This window comes from Amblyomma americanum, chromosome 2 (genome assembly GCF_052857255.1).
Source record: "Amblyomma americanum isolate KBUSLIRL-KWMA chromosome 2, ASM5285725v1, whole genome shotgun sequence".
NCBI classification, from domain to species: domain Eukaryota; kingdom Metazoa; phylum Arthropoda; class Arachnida; order Ixodida; family Ixodidae; genus Amblyomma; species Amblyomma americanum.
The window spans coordinates 125,210,555-125,229,577 of record NC_135498.1 but is presented as its reverse complement, the minus strand read 5'-3'; the positions used below and the strand labels follow the sequence as shown (position 1 = coordinate 125,229,577).

General features: G+C 44.3%; 1 protein-coding gene across 1 annotated transcript; it reads left to right on the top strand.

Annotated features, from left to right (window-relative positions):
- Positions 1-1,739: 1,739 nt before the first annotated feature.
- On the top strand, positions 1,740-18,760 carry LOC144119058 (4 kDa defensin-like). The gene is made up of 4 exons (XM_077651784.1): positions 1,740-1,812; positions 12,277-12,338; positions 15,151-15,213; positions 18,580-18,760. Exons 2-4 carry the CDS (start codon positions 12,296-12,298, stop codon positions 18,696-18,698), a joined length of 225 nt encoding a protein of 74 aa, XP_077507910.1. The 5' UTR covers positions 1,740-1,812; positions 12,277-12,295; the 3' UTR covers positions 18,699-18,760.
- Positions 18,761-19,023: the final 263 nt, after the last annotated feature.

Below are 19,023 nucleotides of genomic sequence, written 5' to 3'. Positions count from 1 at the left end.
TTTATCATATTAAGAAAATTATTGTTTCTCGTTTTTCTCGGTGTCCGTTGCCAATATCTCCAAAGTTAGTTTATCATAAACAATGACGACGTTGCGAAGGCGGATGGGATGCACACGGAACCGCGGGTGCGACTGCAGTGCAGTCAGGGGCAGCCAGGAGGCTTCCAAATTTGGTAGTGGGGGTAGGAGGTTCGCGTTACTCTGAAAATTTGTCCACTCACTCTAGTGGAGAGGCGGCCGCAGCGACGACCCCCAGGCTAGCGAAGAGTGTAGAGAGGGACAGCGAGCATACGCCAGCAGACAGCATCAGCGAGCGCGCATCATCGGCGTATGCAACGTAGCGCGCCAAGGCGAAATGTGTATAACGCAACGAACGAATAAGATAAAAAATTATTAGTGAGTCATACAGCCAGCCGAGGTAAACTGAAGTGCAACTGCAGAAAATGCAAAGCACAAAATAATTAGCCAGCCTAAGACCCAGCCAAAGAGAAATTATTTCGCGCAACCTTCAGGCGATGACATGGAAAAAAAAACGAACGAAAAAACTTGAGGGCGCACTTAACCTCTGCCTTAAGTGCATGATGCGATATGTTAATAAGTCCCTAAAGAGGCCTGGGGTCCTCTTTGCATATCACTTCGCAGAAGCAGTCATTCTCTACTTTAAATTTATAGATCGTGGGGGAGGGGGGAGGGGGATCTTTATACAGCTGCTGGTTAGTTCTGCAGCGGTTAAGCGATGTGCCACTGCGCCGACAGGTGGCTGTTTCAACCACAGCCACCAGGGGAGCTTGCGAGACGCAGGTTGTTCTTTCCGGGCAACCTCTCGCAACCAATCATTAATTTCACTGCCACCTGCGATGCTGCCCAGGTTGCGACGTCAGCAGGTCACACGAACTGGGGGCAGGTAGGCCACCTGTTCTTACAGCTACAGCTGTTAGGCGCCCGTCCCTGGCTTGCGCGTCGCCGTCGTCGCCGTGGGCGTAACCGGTGTTTGCGTTAATCACATCCACCCACAAGGCGGATGTGATTAACCCACAAGGTGGATGTCATTAACGTACCCACCGGTCATTAACGCACTCACGTTATATCACAGTCAACCTGAGTCGCATATGCCTACGGGTGGCTCTGTTTGGAACAGCCACCTGCAATTGCAGGAGTACATCACTTGACCAGTGCACTAGTGCAATATGAGTTCCCTGTATCTTTTCTACCTCAAAATAACCCACAAAACTAAACACCTAAACAGCTATCGCTGAATCTCGCGTTACACAGTCGTAACAATCCTGTGAATTATTTTCGCTCACACCGCCGACAACGGGTGTTCTGCAGAACGGGGGCCTTAACATTTTCGCATTAAGAGCGTCGTCTAAAAGCGCATTCCCCCTACCCAGTTCGCCCCGTCAGTCTTAGCGTACGGCAATTCTTTCTAGGTTGTTCCATGTACTGTATGCGCCACCCCACAGTTGTGGAACCTTTGAGGCGCGTAAGAGGAGCAAATAAATGTTTTGAAACGGCCGACAGGGCCCTGCTATCCTGTCGTATCGGTGACCTCCGTTCGCGAAGGAAATGGTCGAGATAAAAGTTTCTCGTGGCTCGGCTACGTAACTACCTTGCGGAAAGCGTCAGGTGTGATGGTCTCACCTCCCTCCGCCTCACGTGTTTTATCTCTCCGAACAAGGATTAGCTGGCGCTAGCCTATTCGTAGTATTTCCGCAGGTGATTGTGTTCTCATCCCGAAGTGGTGCGCAGTATATAAGCAAACCTCGTGTGCAAAGAGGCTGCTACTTCTCCCTAGAGTGAAAGCCTCCGCCCGTAAGTACACACTGTTTAGGCCTGTTATTCATTCTAATTCTTCAAACGAGAATATTAGGAGTGTGGACACATTTACCCCCCTCTCCCCCCTCATTAACGTCGCCTAAGCTAATGCATACTGAAAGCAATTTAAACACGGTGCAAGTCGCGACCAATGCATGAATGAAGCAAAAATCGGCGCCCGTGCTATTATAACTTCCGTGTTCGCCCTTTCCTTTTCGTGCTGATTTTGACGATCTCCTCTGCTCTTCTTTTTTTATCATAATAATCACCATCTTTTGGAAGCTCTGATATAAGGCACTGTAGTCTCTCGAGGGTATGCTCTTCGTGGTCTCCAACATCTTGAACATTTTCTAAGTTCACCTATGTAACTTGAACAGCCTGCTTACTTACCTACGCGGCCATGAACGCAGTATGAACTGTACAACGAGGCCCAGAAGTCATGGAAAAAGTAAAAATTCAATGTTTCGAATGGTATAGACAGCAGCACGATGCGGTTTTCGCATAAATTTTCAGAAATAAATGATTCCCTTTGATAAAGAAAAATTTTATTACAGGGATAGTTTCATTTGCCCCCGGCTGGTAGTGGTTCAGTTGTGTCAGTAAGATGTAGAGTGATGCTTTAGCACCCTTTTTTGGCGACAAATAGCAAAGGAAAGTTTTTCAACAATAATTAACAAATTTTCTGTTCATTTCGATGAAAACCGGATCATGCTGCTGTCTGCTTTTAGAATCACTGAATTTGTACATTTCCAGTGAATTTTCTTTTGATGGACATTTTTTAAAGCATGAAATGGTGTAGAAACAGCGAGCTATGGAAGGTAAACGGATAGGTATAACACTGAGAAAGACAAAGGAAGCAGGGTACGTCAAGTAGCCAACGCGAGTTATTTATATCCTAGTCGAAATCAAGAATAAATTGGCATAGGCAAAGCATGTAAGGCGAAGGCATGACAACCGATGGTCCCTTAGCGATACCCAAAGATGGCAAGCGTAGCAAGGGGCGGAAGCGAGTTAGGTTCGTGGCTGGGATTAGGAAGTTTGCGGGGTAAGGTAGCCGCAGCAGGCCCAAAACGGGGTTCATTCAAGGGATATGGGTGTAGCCTTTTTCCTGCAGTCAGCGTAGTTAGGCTCATGATGGTGATAATATTAACAGTGACCGGAAACATTTTGAGAGTATCTAAAGGCAGAACGCGTTCCTTCCCACATTGTGATCTATGACCAGAACGAGTTTCCTCCACGCTACTAAGACAGTTGTTTGGTGAATGGCGAAAAAACAGTAAAAAACGAAGATTTCAAGTGTTTAAGTGTTTTCAGCCTAGTGCCCAGGCGACTTTGCAAAAGCTGAGGGGTGGCTTTATTCTGTAGCCAGTGGCGCAACGGTACCAGAACATTGATCATACATAACAGAATATCATTCATGAATGAATTAATTGCCGCCATAAATAGGTATTGTATGCGCACTCAAAGAATATTTAACCTGGCTTCTCTGCTAAAAATCCGGGTCCTGTAAACGCCCCTAAACGTTGTATGGAAAGTCGACGGTGATAAATAGGTTTGATTTCTCATTACTAACTGGAGTACGTAATCAGCGACGACCACCATTGCCACATTTTATTTATGTATTTCATATTTTGAACATAATTATATTTATAGTAATGTTCGAGTTTTATAGTCCTTGACTTGTTAGTTATATACATGCATAATCGCGTCAGAAAACATCTGCCCAGCATGAGTGCAAGTCGAGCTTTCTTGCGAATCGATTTTAATTGTCAGGCAGCTTTTACTGTTACTGAAAATACTGTTATGAAGATATTAAAGGTAATAGTTTAATTTTCCGATGCGTAGCAAAATGTTGGTTTTAAAGCTTATACTGCGCTCGCACCCAGTAGTTAAGAGGCCCATAAAAGAAATGAGGTGCGTTTTCGACAAATAAAATAAATAGCAGAAGTTTACATCTGAGAGGTCTGATGATATATTGATCGGCATGGAGCAGTCTCAGATATGCGAAAAAAAAAGGCTTTCATAAACCACTTCGCTTTGAAAAATTACGCACATCAATAATTTCGGAACATGAAAAACGACTGCAAATTTTCAATACGCAGAACATTAGTTTCAGAATGAATAATGTCAATGTGCCCGATATCAATGTCTGAATATATATCTGAAAAAATGAACGCGGAGCGTTTTAAAGAAGCATCAGTTACCGTTCACACGAAAACTCACTCCAGTCGTTTAGTTTCAGTAACATTTATCAAATCTGTTCGCACGTTCAATTTACACAGCGGTTTTTTTCAAGCAGAAGTCTTCAAGCTACTTAGCACTTGTTCCCTAGAGCTTAGAGTTACTTAGCTTCTTAGAGCACTTGTTAAGTACGAATTTCTTAAGAGAAATCTTCTGTGAATCGCTGTTGTCCATTTCATTACACCCTGACCCGCTCAGAGCAGAGCAGCGCCTAATCACAAGAGCAGAGACCGCACCGTTTTTCGGTGGACAACTACCGTCCTATCTCTTTAAATTCTTCCTCCTGTAAGTTCATCGAACGTGTAGTCCTAAATCCTATGATGCCGATTCTAAACCCAAACTCAGTGCTCAGTCCATGTCAGCGTGATTTCTGGGAGATTTTCAAATGAAATGCAGTTAATCACGGGTGGACGGTCCTCTGATATTTTCGGTCAAATCTTTTTGATGCTCACTTCAAGTGCTGCCAACTAGTATGGGGGACCTCCGGGCTATGCACCTTACAAGGCATTCATTTTTGTAGAAAAAATACATTCATGTTTATGATGCATCATACCGGTAACACACAGCTCAAAGTTTTCACAATGACAAATTAGTCAGTATACACAGCTCATCTACGCACCGACAAAACGTGTAGTTCAAGTTAGAAATAAAGCAAAACTTCAGTAGTTTACAAATTCCTGGAAATTTGCATAAATTTACCACTGGTTATTTCATACTCCTCGTGTTGATACCGGACAACAGCTTTCATCCAACACGTTACCCTCTTTTGAATGTCAAGAGACAAGACGGCTTTGATTTATTTTGTTTTTCTTACCGGAGTCTCCGGTACATGCAAAGTGCTTAATTTTGAATACTTTCTTGGTAAATTTCATGTTTTTCCCTGGCTCATATTGTCATTAGAATTTTTTTTGTTTGATAATTGATCATTACCTCGTTTAGGTTACATTTCACTTCTTGCCTCAATTTTGTTTATAATTTGACATGCTTCTGTTCTGCTTCTTCGAAAATAAACTAGGGGTTGTGGGCAGGTCAAGCAGTCTGCGAGCAGCTTTTTTTCCCGCCGTGATCCTGTCTAATATGTGGGATAGCAAAGAAAAAATCATTGTTATTATTTAAAACATTAGTGCCAGAATAGTAAGTCAGGACAGTTGACATCATAAAACTGGATTTTTGTATGGCATTCGGTAAGGTTCCGCACAATGGACTACTTCTGAAGCTTCTTCTACTTCTGACTCATAAAGAGGGTCTCCGCTCGCTTAATACTCAGTACACAGTATGGGGAGGTTGACGGATTTCACTGCCTTCTACTTGATGTCAGTGCAGGTGTTCCGCAGGGAAGTGTGCTCGGTCGTCTAGTGTTCTTGGCTTGACATAAATTATTCAGTCTCCATCATTGATAAAAATGGTAAAGTTGACCTGGGGGCTGATGATCGTATGTTGTTTAAAGAAAAAAGCCCAGTTTCGCATCAAATCCTGCTGAAAAGTGCTTTAAGCGATGTTGCGTCCTGGTGCAAGAAATGGGAGATGTCACTGAACATTTAGCAAACCGTGTTTACGTGTTTGACAAGGAAGATACCTCTAATGTTTAAATACGCCCTCAATACCAGTACGCCGCAGTAGTGTGGAACTCATACACGAGAAGGTATTCCGAAGGGAGACAACGTTCGAAAGGCGCGTTGCGCGCTTCATCGTTAATATGAGAATTCCGATTCACCACCAGTCCTTTGAGAACTAAGGAGATAAAAACCCTCTCAACCCTACAAAACAAGCAAGGATAAAATTTCTTCACTCCTCGATTCAGGTAACCTCGACGTCTCGGCAACACCTTATTTCACACCGTAAACTTGCAAACAATACTTCACTCCTTACTTCGCAAAAGCAAACTTACACTCATTACTAATACTCTTAAAAACAATCTGTGAATGAAGCTTACTGCACAAAGCAGATTTGAAGCGTGAAAACTTTAAGCATTTTCTAACATGTTCTCACTCATGAATTTTGAAGAATATTTTGATAAAGTGTTATTTGTACGAAGCAGTGGAAACATTATTTTGGTAATTTTCTCTTGCCCTTGCTTTGGACCAAAAAATCTGTAGTATTATGTAAATAAAAAAATGAGATTCTTGAAAGACTCTTAGCCATTCTCATCATTGATGTTTAAGAGAATCTTTCTTTTTATTCAAAGAGAATAAGTCATGTTTTAATTCAATCAGGACATGATCTGATCCTTTCGGAAAGAAAAAATTCCTTATAATTATTTACACGTAAAATCTTTTCCTACGATCCTCGCAACAGCCGCCGCGGTGGCTCAGTGGTTATGGAGCTCGGCTGCTGACCCGAAAGACGCGGGTTCGATCCCGGCCTCGGCGGTTGAATTTCGATGGAGGCGAAATTCTAGAGGCCCGTGTACAGTGCGAGGTCAGTGCACGTTAAAGAACCCCAGGTGGTCGCAATTTCCAGAGCCCTTCGCTACTTCGTTTGTCATAACCTGAGTAGCTCTGGGACATTAAACCCCATAAACCAAACTAACCACACAACACAAACTATCTTCCTTCCGAAGAATTTGTTTCTTTGATACATTACGAACGACAACAGCCACGGGACAACACGGGCTTCGTAAACGATGTATAGCGTTCTGGAAAACAGGATTCATTTCACTCTAAAATGCTTGGCTGCTAACTCATTCGTATCGTCACGGTCTTTAGTTCTTAGCTTAATACTAATGGAGAAAAAAAAACGTGTATTCATAATTTGTGAAAGACTTAAAGCGCTGTTCTCGGTTGTTTTTCCAAACAAGTAAGAACTAAAAAGCTGACGCAGGTTCGTCGCAGAGAGCGCAAGCTGCTACTTACTTACTTTTATTTTTATAATTATATTTATTTTTCATCTCTCTTCATTTTATTTCTATTTTCTTTTATTTTATACACTGTATTTTTAATACTTTATTTGATCATTTTATATTGTTATTGCTTTCGTTTTTATTCCAATATTTTTATTTCGAGCTCCGCTGCCTCCCAAGGTCGTTTTTCATATAGACATGACCTTGAAGAACGAGAGGAGCAGAGCGTTCTGCACTAAGCCCGGCATCTATGACACCGCATTGAATCGGGCAGATGAAGGATGATACAAAGGCACAACACTGAGGTCAGTAATGCAAAAATTAACATTGCTGCTGTATTATAGACACGGAGCAGACACAAACAGTACACGTAAAGATAAACTATTCGAGGAAAACAAGTAAAAATAAAAGGACGAAGAAAAAGTGCACACAACGACGGCAGGGGTCTACGTCTTTTGGGCTGCTTTTTTCTCTAATAAGTACCTACCAAATGGCACAGATTTACTCTCTCATAAAATAAATATCACACACAATAAACACATACAAAAATACTAGTTCAGTCTCAAACCTGATCCTGCATCTAATTTTTACCCAATCATTGGAATCCGGAGTAGTCCCCGATGACTGGAAGATAGCTGAAATCATTCCAATATTTAAGAAAGGTGACCGCACAAATCCTTCCAACTATCGTCCCATTTCGTGGACTAGCATTCCTTCAAAATTACTTGAACATGTTATATCGTCTAACTTAATGAGCCATCTAGATTCAATTAACTTCTTTTATTCCCACAAACACGGTTTTCAAAAACACTATTCCTGTGAAACACAGTTGGCCGAATTCACTCATGACATCCTACACTTTATGGACAATAACCTTCAAATAGACGCCATTTTCTTAGACTTTTCCAAAGCCTTCGACCGTGTTCCTTATTCGCACCTGCTCGCAAAACTCTCCTCCCTAGGCATTCCTCATAACCTAATAACCTGGATTGATCATTTCTTAAATTGGCGCATGCAATTCACTTCATGCAATGGCTACCGCTCATCCCTTACAGATGTATCATCAGGTGTCCCCCAGGGGGCCGGCTTATCCCCACTGCTATTCCTCATTTACATCAACGATCTTCCATTAAACACAAGCCCCAAATTAAGACTGTTCGCGGATGACTGTGTAATATACAGCCCCCTTCGTGATCCCACCGATAGTCACCTGCTACAAAAAGATATCGACACAATAGCCACATGCTGCGACACATGGCTGATGCCTTTAAACCATGATAAATGCCAACTGTTGTCATTTTCTCGCAAACTCGCAGTTATTTATCATTCATACAATATTAACTCAGTCCCATTTGTCCCAACAACGTCATAAAGTATCTCGGATTGCGTCTGACATCTTCACTATCTTAGGTAAACCATGTCCAGAGAATATGTTCCGATGCCTCCCGTGTCTTAGGTTATGTACGACGTAACCTCAAGTCAGCATCTCCCGAAGTAAAAAAACTTGCTTACCTAACATTTGTTCGTCCTAAACTTGAATTCGCATCATTCATCTGGCATCCCTCTCAAGCCTACCTCACTAGCAAACTTGAGGCCATCCAAAACCGCGCGACCCGTTTTATCACCTCTGAATACACAAAATAAATTAGCATCACTGCACTCAAACGTTCTATCTCCCTCCCCACACTTGAGTCACGCCGCATTATTTCACGCCTTTGCCTACTACACAGCTTTTTCTACCATCCGACGTCAAAGCACCCCCTGCTGAAACCACCGATCCGAACTTCCAGTCGCCTCAGCCACAACCACCTCATAGCCAGCATCAAGAGCCGTACTTTAGCAATGAGCAGTTCTTTTTTTCCTGACGCAATAACCCATTGGAACGCCCTGTCAAACGACATAGTTTCATGCAACGATCGCAAAACATTTCGCGCGAAACTCACTAGTCATTTTCAGAACACGTGAACCTGTAGTTGCCCTGTACTTTTTTCTGTATTTTTCTCTGTATTTTTGTGCTTTTTTCATTTTTTTCCTTATACTTTTTGTAACCGCTTGATCCTCCTTATTTTATCTTTTTTTTTTAGTGTTTACAGTTCCAGTGTTAAGTTCATTGTGCCTATGTTTTCATCATGAGTGCATATACACAAAACCATTTGTAAGCCCCTCCTTATGTAATGCCTTCGGGCCTTTAAGGCTGAAATAAATGAAATGAAATAAGAAAATAGTGAGCCCGAATGTATTTTGTTAACGACACTTTTCTTGTCATGTCATCATTCTATGAGTTAGTTGCGCTGATGACATTGCTACGCGGTTTTTTTTTTATTTCGCACACTTGGCATAAAGGCATCCTTTGTATTCGCTGTATACTATTAAAGTAAATCATGTAAGCTGTTAGTGGGCTCCTGCTCTTATTGTTATCGGCCAGTCACTTTGAGAAATCCTCCTCCCTTATCCCCATTAGTCCCACTTCTATTAAAATCCGTGTCCCCGAAGTCCTTGTCCCTGCACAAGTCCACAGCTGGGGGCGAACATCCACCCCTGCAGCCGGTGTGGAACAACTCGGGCAGGTGATGAGTCTTGCGTCTTCTGTACAGAGCCCCATCGGCACGTGACCGACGAGGTAAGGGCCACCCCTGCCCTGGTCCTCCTCAGGGATACATATTCCATTTTGGATAAATTATTAGGGTGGGGGAAAGTTCAAGGAGCAATGAGGGCGCGTGTACTTTTTCTTAAAAAGTATGTTTTTCAGGAGAGTAAACCCATATAATTTACTTTCTTGTCATATAATACCTTGTCAGTGCTTATATGCTCGCCTTAAAGCAAATACGTACGGTTAAATACTAAAATAAATCGAGATATTATTTTCCACGTTAAGAATACAGAAGCGAAACCTTTAAAAAGCGATTAGTTGGCCACGAGGAGGTTAGCATTATTAGAGTTACTACGGGCACACGGTAGGCTAAAATGGAAAAAAAAAACTGGAGAGGACACTTCAGTACCGCCTTAAGGGTACGACGCGATAGCGTTAATGGGTTCAGCCACATATGCGGCATATGTCATTGTCCTCTTTACATTCGCAGATTACATTTACAGGCGCAGCGGTTAAGCGGTGCGCCACTTTTCCGCCAGGTGGCTGTTTCGATGAGAGCCACGGGTGCGGCTTGTGAGACACAGGTTGCTCTTCCCGAGCGACCTCTCGCCACCAATCATTAGTTCAACTGCTACCTGTTAGTCACCATGGCCAGTTCGCTCACAGTAAGGTGGGCAGGTTGCCGCCTGCCACGGTGGACAGGTTGTGATGATGTCACTAGGTCAGGTGACCTAGGTGGCAGGAGGCCACCTGCTCTTTCGCTCATATCGCCCACGTCGGTGACGCCGGACTTTCTGCAATCCGGGAGCGTTAAAGGTTGAACACAATGACTTGATTTTTTCCCCAACCTCAAACCTTCCCAAACATTATTCAGTGACTAGCTTGCTTTTCCAGCCTTAGTAAAGCCATTACAATCCGGCTTACAAAACCAAGCGACGGGCGGGGACACCTCATTTCCTTAAGATTTGTACTCATTCGCATTTCTGCTACAAAAAAGATCTTGGTAGTTAAAGCGCGAATTTTTCTGAGCTCTGCTAGCTCTAACAATATTCAGAAAAAGCAAGATAGATACACGGTATGGTACTTGGTTTTAAGCATGAGCATGGATTATTCTTTGCGCGTCTTGCCTACTGTAAGGAGCATCATCATCATCAGTCAGACTGCGCCCACTGCAGGACAAAGGCCTTCCCATATCTCTCCAATCAAACCGGTCCTGTGCCAGATGCGGCCACCCTATTCGTGCAAGCTTCTTAATCTCATACGACCACCTAACTTTCTGCCGCCCCCTGCTATGCTTCCCTTCCCTTGGGATCTAATCTGCTACCCTTGAGAACCATCGGTTATCTTGTTTTCACATTATATGTCCTGCCCATGCCCATTTATATTTTTTACTCCTGTGCTTGTTTCTAATGACCTATTTTGGTTTCTGTTCGGTATTTATTCAAAATGCGTAAGGCTGTTCGGAACACATATTTCGACATGTTGGCTACACACACGTGCACGAACACACACAATAGTATAAGTATCTATAGCCTCTTGTCCAAAAGTGCCTCGAGGGCTTGTCTTATATGTTTATTACTCAGTAATATCGCCAGAAGCTGCCGCCTAGAAAGTATATCTCGGGTTTTAAAATTACTGGTAGTGAGGATGAGGGCGAGAGAGGGCCAGCAAATTTTTCGTAGTGAGGGTGAGGGATGGCCGGATAATTTTTCAAAATGAGGGCGAGAGAGCGCCATGGATTACAAAGTGAGAGTGAGGGAGGAAAAGTAAAAATGGCGGCATTTGCCCACCTCTGGGGTGCCTTATTTTCGGGCAGAGCACAGGCGTCACTCAATATCCAAGCATGTTGGTGTTTTACTGAACAATATTGCGCTTATCTGCCTAGGTCGGAAAATGTGCCGAAACGGATAATTCGTACACGTGTCTCTGGTGCACTATGGTTCCCCACTTATGCTATATAGGTAGCTGAAATATGGAAGGGAACTGTCTGTTTCCAGGCACGAGCGAAATCTGTTGCTCTCCCTGCAGTGCAGTTGGAAATGTTCTCTTGGAATTGTACGTCCGAAGGAAAACTATTTATAAGAAAGAGAAGGCTGTTCTTATCAATCACTGTGGACAGTGTCTTGCCTATAATATTGAAGCTACACCTTCGTGATTTCATCCACTTTGATTGCGCCTAAAATCTTTTCTTTCATTAAGTCTTGTAATTTTGCCCACTACAAAGAGCGCTTTGCATCTGTCGCGACGGTTGAAACTGCTGCCGAATTATTTTTGGCTTTTTTTTCTTTTCTCAACCTCTGGACGTTTCTGCCGTACATCTGTTTCAAAAGGGCTGTATTACAAAGTCATATTTTCTGAACGAGATTCTGTCTGCTGTCGAACAGTACCTAACTAAGCAAAAGTTTAGTTTGAAATTACATGGCAGAAGTGACTTAATAAACGAGGATATGTAATATCATGAATAAAAATCGCATTCCTAGCACATCCCCTGAAGGTTTTGAAAGCCTTTAGGGCCCTGCTTATTCCCCGCTGGTATTAATTTGCACAATAATCTCTAGTGCGGTTCGCCATACTATTGATTTTCCATCAGAATGGCTGACCCCTTTTGAAAAAGCACATTTTGTGGTCATTATGGTTGTTTCAGTAACATAGCCTCAGTTAAAAAAAACCATCCGTACGTGCCATTACTTTAAAAACAGAGAATCTGCGCCTTCGCACGGTTTTACTGAGAACTCGGCTGTCATTCAGTGTTGCAAAGCTGCGCACTAACCGCCTTCACTTGCATCCACAGGTGTTAAAGCCAGTGCAAGATGAGGTTCTTCTCCGTCCTCTCCCTGCTCGGTCTGCTGGCTGGTAAGGACACTTGCAGCGCTTTCCTTGCCATGCATTTATTAGCTTTATCAACATTACCTGTGAATCGGAGCCGTTGCGAGCGCCACCACGACTAGTAAATGTCAGGGGCAATGTTATTTACTTCGCACCTTTTTAATAGATTACCAATGCGGCGCTTTGAATCTCTCAGCTGCATTTGCGTCCCATGTTCTAAGCTGTGTTATTCTGATTTCTGATACGGTTTGTGCGTTCTTGACGTTTCGCGCCTGGCACCCTCCTGCGGTTACAGCCGCTATTTCCTGAAGTTTCCGATCTCTAGGCCTACAGGCAGGCTTCCTGCTTCTTGTACAGCCGAAGTTGCGCGTGACCGTAACTAACAAGCCTTTTGGGGAAAATAGAGTGAAAGCTAATCTGTGCACCCAAGCTTCTGTGTCGAGTGAGCCATGCTTGCAAGCTGCTCACTTCTGCAATGCTTCAAGTTGTAAACTTTTTGAGCTTAGGGGCTGTGTAACGATTTCAGGATGTTCCAAGGATGTGTAAAGACTTGTAATCGTAAACAGTTTTTCGCAACTATAAGTGCCTACCTTCAATTATTATTCCCCGAAAATGTTGCAACGCAATAGATGTGGCTATGCACCTACCTGTTACCTTCGACCACGCGAATGGTTTCTGTCGCCACATGTTCTACCAGATATGGTAAACATGCCCTCCTAAGTTCCACTAATTCCTAACAAGGTTCCTGATGAAATATATTTGCATAACGGCCTTAGAAAAGTACAACTCTAACTTCTTACTTCAGATGGGATTCGCACGTTAACATCATCACATCTACTGCATTAAAACAACTGTTCTTCATTAACAGGCGCCTTAAGCTAGCACACTCCGAAACAAAATTACTAGCACATAAAACTATTGTCAGACCAATTTTAGAGTACGCCCAAAGCGTTTGGTTCCCTTTACTAACAAGCTCACCAAAAAAAATTGAAGCGGTACTGAGAAAGGCACTAATATGTGCTCCAATGATCCATAACTACAGCGCAAACGACAGGACAGAGATGAAGAAGGGACACCACACAGCGCTGACTCACAACTAAAGATTTATTGGATGCCAGCAGGTATAAATACCTCCCTGGCGGCCAGAAAGAATGCAGTCCACACTTACATGCGTGACTGACATACTGGTGTGCCAGTAAATCTTTAGTTGTGAGTCAGCGCTGTGTGGTGTCCCTTCTTCATCTCTGTCCTGTCGTTTGCGCTGTAGTTATGGATCATCGTAAACACCAACTCGCCCAACAAATGCTTTTGTCGAACTAATATGTGCATATAATAAACACTCCCTTACAGATTCACCAACAGAATTACTAAAACGTGCACAACTCCTAACCCTGGAGAACAGAGCAAAATTTGCAAGAGTTAAAATTATGTATCAGCTAATTCACAGCCAACTGAAAGTTCCGCTACAAAATACATAACGACCACAAAGACGAGATCAACCCGCCACAACCTCACACACAAATTGAACGAGTTTCCATTCCGCACTGTCATATTCAAATATTAATTTTTTCCACGGGCTACACGCGAATGGAACAATCTAAATACAGATATATTACTAACAGCTCATCATTAGGTGCGTTTAGTGTCCTGGTTAAAGATCACTTGTTTCCCACTACTTATTCTCATTTTCCAGACTTTCTTTTTCTGTTCGGTTATTTTACCGTTCTGTTTGTGCCTAGACTGAAATTACAGCCCTAACTGTAGCCGATATTCTTTTTTTGGTGTCCTTGTCACCATGTTGGCAGCCTATTGTTTGTTCCTCAACTTAAATTGTCTAGCCGATTTTGTAACTATTTTTGCCATATGTTATTGTAGCGATAGACACATTACGGTAGCATTTTGAGCCTTCAATGTGGCGGCGCTGCCACCTTGTGGCTGCGCCGCCACCCTATGGCTGAGCTGCGACGCCGCGGCTGCGCCGCCACGCTGTCTCGTGGCTGGTCACGATGTGGTGCGGAGCAGCTGCGGGCGGCGCGGAGCCGTGGTCAATCACGTGGTTCATCACGTGGTTGGTCACGCGACCAGCAATGTGGTGCGGAGCAGCTGCTGCTGCCGGCGGCGCGGCGCGCCGGCGAAAACGAGCTGCAACAGCTGTGCTCATGCGCCGTGTCAAATGGGACGAAGATGAAGAAGGAACGCCCAACGAAACGTAGCGGTGAAAGATTTACTTTGCAATTCAACTGAGCAAGTTCCTCTCAGCCAGCTGTAGCTATCCCGTCACTCCAGGTTTAACCAGAGCTAAACCACCGCGAATTTTCTTTTGTTTAAGTTGTTTTACTATCAATGTGTGCAGCACACCTGATTTCTTGTATCATTCAGAGCTCTTCCTGTTAAAGTATCTGATGGAACTCACAGTATCAAATTTTAAAAAATTGTTCCAGTCTAATGCGCCTGAGTGCAAAGTGTACCGCTAGTCTTTTTCTGCTTTTCGAAGCTTTGCCCATTTTTTTCATGTCTTGCTGTTATCTACCGAGCAGTGCCTTACAAGGTTTAGAAGAGCTTTTTGTTGGGCTAGATGGTGCATGTTGTAACCAAAGAACTGTAGCGCAACCAAGGCGAACACAAGAGAGGGGCACACAGGACTAGCGCTGAAGTCCTGTGTGCACCTCTCTTGTGTTCGTCTTGGTTGCGCTACAGTTCTTTAGTTACTGCCTTACAAGCCTTCCTGTGGCTTAGGCGGGTCGGAAATTGTCTCCTGTTCTTTAAACACAAACGTTTATTACTTTTAGTACCATTCCTGACACACTGTGCTAACTGCATGCGCGTGCCCATCGCGCAGTTTTCCTGGCCCTGGTCTCTGGAGCCGAGAAGGAGGGGAGCCGAGAGCCCCGCCTGCGAGTCCGTAAGTGCAGCGCCGCACAGAAGACCAACTTAAGCTGCAGCAGAGTAATCACGTAGAATGGACTCGATGGCAGCTCTAGAAACCATAGTGTGCGATTGCCGTTAAAAGAACTTCGACAGAAGTTGAGGCCCGGAAGTGATACCAGCGTGATGATCAGCACTGCGCCTGGAACCAGCAGCAATGCATGTCCCGCCTATATTCAAGAATGCGTAAAGTATCTTTTCTAGACAGCTTGTTCTGCACTGCGCACCTTCCTGGCTACTTTCAAAAGTAATTTGTCCTAAGCACGTCGTTTTGTATTCGACCTTGAAGGTAGGCACCTTCTGCACAAATCTCACCTGTCTAGGGGAACTTCAACTCACCATAGTAGAAAGCGACTCTAGCCAACCTCTCAAGGAGACTCCGTGTGTTTCGAGAACGAATGCATCTTTTCATCGGGGCTCAAAGATTTCTTTATCATCACTTGAGGATCCGGTTGTGTGCATAAGCGTTAATTTCGCCGATTAACTTTGCCAACTGAAAAATGACGCCTTGTAGTGCCGAAACGTTCTGGCAGAACACCACTGCTAAAGTCCAGCTTTCCTGGACATCATTTTTACTTGAGAGGAAACTTTGGAATGTTGTAAAACACTGCTACAAACTTATTGAATTGAATAGCCAAACCGTACGATGCGTAGCAAAGTCTTGCTCATAAAGTCTGTCCCGCGCCTAAACAAAAGTTGATTTATTTATAGATTTCAAAATACTGCAGACCTCAAAGTAGGCTCCTGCAGGAGGGGTTATAAACATGCACACAAAAAGCCATGAATCACAATTGAATTTGAATTGAATTGAAGTTTGAATTTATTTGAAATTACAGGACAGAGGTGACCTAATAAACGAGGATATGTAATATCGTGAATGAAAATGGCGCTCCTAACAACTAAATCAAACAGTCGTACAGCACATCTTCTGAAGGGGCTCCAAACCATTAGGGCCTTGCTTGTTCCTCGCTGGCATTAATTTGACAATAGATGGCAGAAAACTAGAAGCGCCCCGAGGAGGGATCCACGGATATATTAATTTTTATGGTGCAAGTTTACAATATGCGAAAAAAACTGCAGCAATAAATAACTTCCCGTTAAAGAAACGAGCTTCACCAGAGTTTCCAGGTGTCAGTTGCAACGATGCTAGGGTAAGTGGCATTAAAGTCAGCCCACTTAAAAAACGTTTTAATAAAATCGTGTTGTAACCCACTTACTCTTGAATTCAATACTTTTCTGGAGGTGAAGCCAGCTTCTACTCCCGCGACTTATTCCACGTGACTGTAGCCGCTACGATGGACTGCCGAACATAAGACCTGCTTCTCCAATCATATTTCAGTGTCCCCTAAAAGACAGACCCAATCGTACCGAAACTTCGGTACTCTGTTCGCTTGAAAGGTAGACTCCCATTTTCCTCGATTGCATTAAACATTGTTGCGCACGACGGGTGATAGATCCGGCAGAGGAGTACATACGCGGAACAAGAGCATTACAAACGTGAGTGTCTTTCATACCCTCATTCCCAAATCATTTTGTGGTCGGCGTCCTCAATGTCACGTTTTATGATTCACTCCGACCAGACGAGTTTTCATCCAACTCTTCATTTCATATAGCTAACAATGCGGACATATCGCCGCGTCGCCCAGTGTCCTCCCGCGCCTTAAGTAGAGAATGGGGAGTCAACCCTGCTAAAACATTCTTCTTGGCTACTCTCTACGGAAGATGTTGACAGACGGATTAAACAACTGAGTTTGATTCTAGGAGCCAAATGTACATTCTTGGGAAAAAGTAAGATATTCGTCCCATCGTGTTCCGAACCTCGTTGCTCTGCGTGGGGGCGCCACCTGACTAAACCCTCCTGCTGTCGAGACCGGCCCAGTATGCAGAGCGGCAAGCTTCGGAACACGAGCGGGTATCTCTTACTTTTTCCCGCAACTGTACAACCGCGTTCACATTTATTTGCTTCTAATTGCACATGGGCCCACTTCTGAACGACCTTTACGGTAGGACTAGGGACTGCACAGCGACTCCAGTAATGTATTCTATAGGATGGAGGAACCCATACCCTTTACAGGAGAAGGGAGACGAGGGGAGGGGGGCTTTCAGGCTTCACTTCCTGCGCCTACACTACGCCTACACAGAGAAATCAGTGCACACGCTCGTGGAACGAAGATTTTCCGCTAAAAAAAGAGAAACCTGCTGTTGAAATTAATAATAATTAATAATTGGTTTTGGGGGGAAATAAAATGGCGCAATATCTGTCTCATATATCGTTGGACACCTGAACCGCGCCGTAAGGGAAGGGATAAAGTAGGGAGTGAAAGAAGAAAGAGGTGCCATAGTGGAGGGCTCCGGAATAATTTCGACCACCTGGGGATCTTCAACGTGCACTGACATCGCACAGCACACGGGCGCCTTAGCGTTTTTCCTCCATAAAAACGCAGCAGCCGCGGTCGGGTTCGAACCCGGGAACTCCGGATCAGTAGTAGAGCGCCCTAACCACTGAGCCACCGCGGCGGTTCTGTTGAAATTGCTGTCCTTATTTCCATTCTAATTTCTTTTTTCCCGCTCTCAGTCAGTACGACATTGGAACATTACAGGCATTGTATACTATTATGCACATTAAGCCATTGTCCCGTCCTCGATCTGCAAGTTATCAGGACCCCTGTCCTTCCGTCTTCAAATCTATCAGACTACATACTATTACCACTCCTTTTCCCATCAAAACTTTCCTGTATCCAGCAATTAACCGCCTGTGTCTTGGCCACTCCCCCGTAGTGGGTATATGCCAGCAACGTCTAAGGTCTTCCTTCCTTCCTTCATCAGAACGTGGTAGCATCACCATGGGCTTACCGCAGTGCTTTGAGTATGGCTAAGATAGGAGAACAGAGCTAAGCGCACCCGTTAAGAACGCGCCGGCTATGGCAGCGTTCCGCTTGCTTTACTGTACACCTGGCTGGTGAGGCCGCAGCGGCAAAAATGCGCGTATATTTCTTTCGCTCCAGCCCGCTGCTACCACCGACTTCGCTCTTCGTCAGCAGCGCCCGCCTCCTTCCAGCTCGTTCAGAGCGCATACAAATAGCTCGTAATACAGCGGCCAACAGCGAAAATGTAATAAATGACACTCTCTGATGTCTTCTTGGCAGGTGCTCCCCATTCATGACGAGCCAGCATATGCCTCGCAGAGTTGAGTTTTCCCCTGAAGAAGTTTTATATTTTTGTCGCAAACTCCCACTGCTTATTTCGCCTCAGCGCGTGTGTGACGAATCACTCATTAGAGCATCAAGCTCTTGCCCAATGATTACCTCTATTGAGCCTGCAGATGAGTTCTCCGCACTTGCAGGCCGCGGTTTCGGCTGCCCAATCAACGAATCCTGCCACAAGTACTGCCTGAGCATTGGCCGCCGTGGAGGTTTCTGCGGGGGACAGTGGCGGCTCACCTGCCTCTGCTACAAGAACTGAACGCGACCGACCGGGCACGGCATCGCAATAAACACTGCGCGCATGCGCGGAGCTGTCTCCGACTTCTCATGTGCGCAACAGTTACTGTCCGATGCAGGCTACCTACTGGTATCGTTCCTACTCTTAGGCTAGACAAAGCGGTTTTATTGATGCATTATCTGCACTACAGGGTTACAATTCGACTCCCCCAAGTCCCGCTTTTCGCTCTTTATGTTTATTCTAGTCCGTCCGTCCTCGCAAGAGCGCGGAGATCATTTTAACCCCGTGCGATGAGGGATACAGTGGAAAGAACAGGAGCTCATGATCCCGCTAGAGAACGGATGTC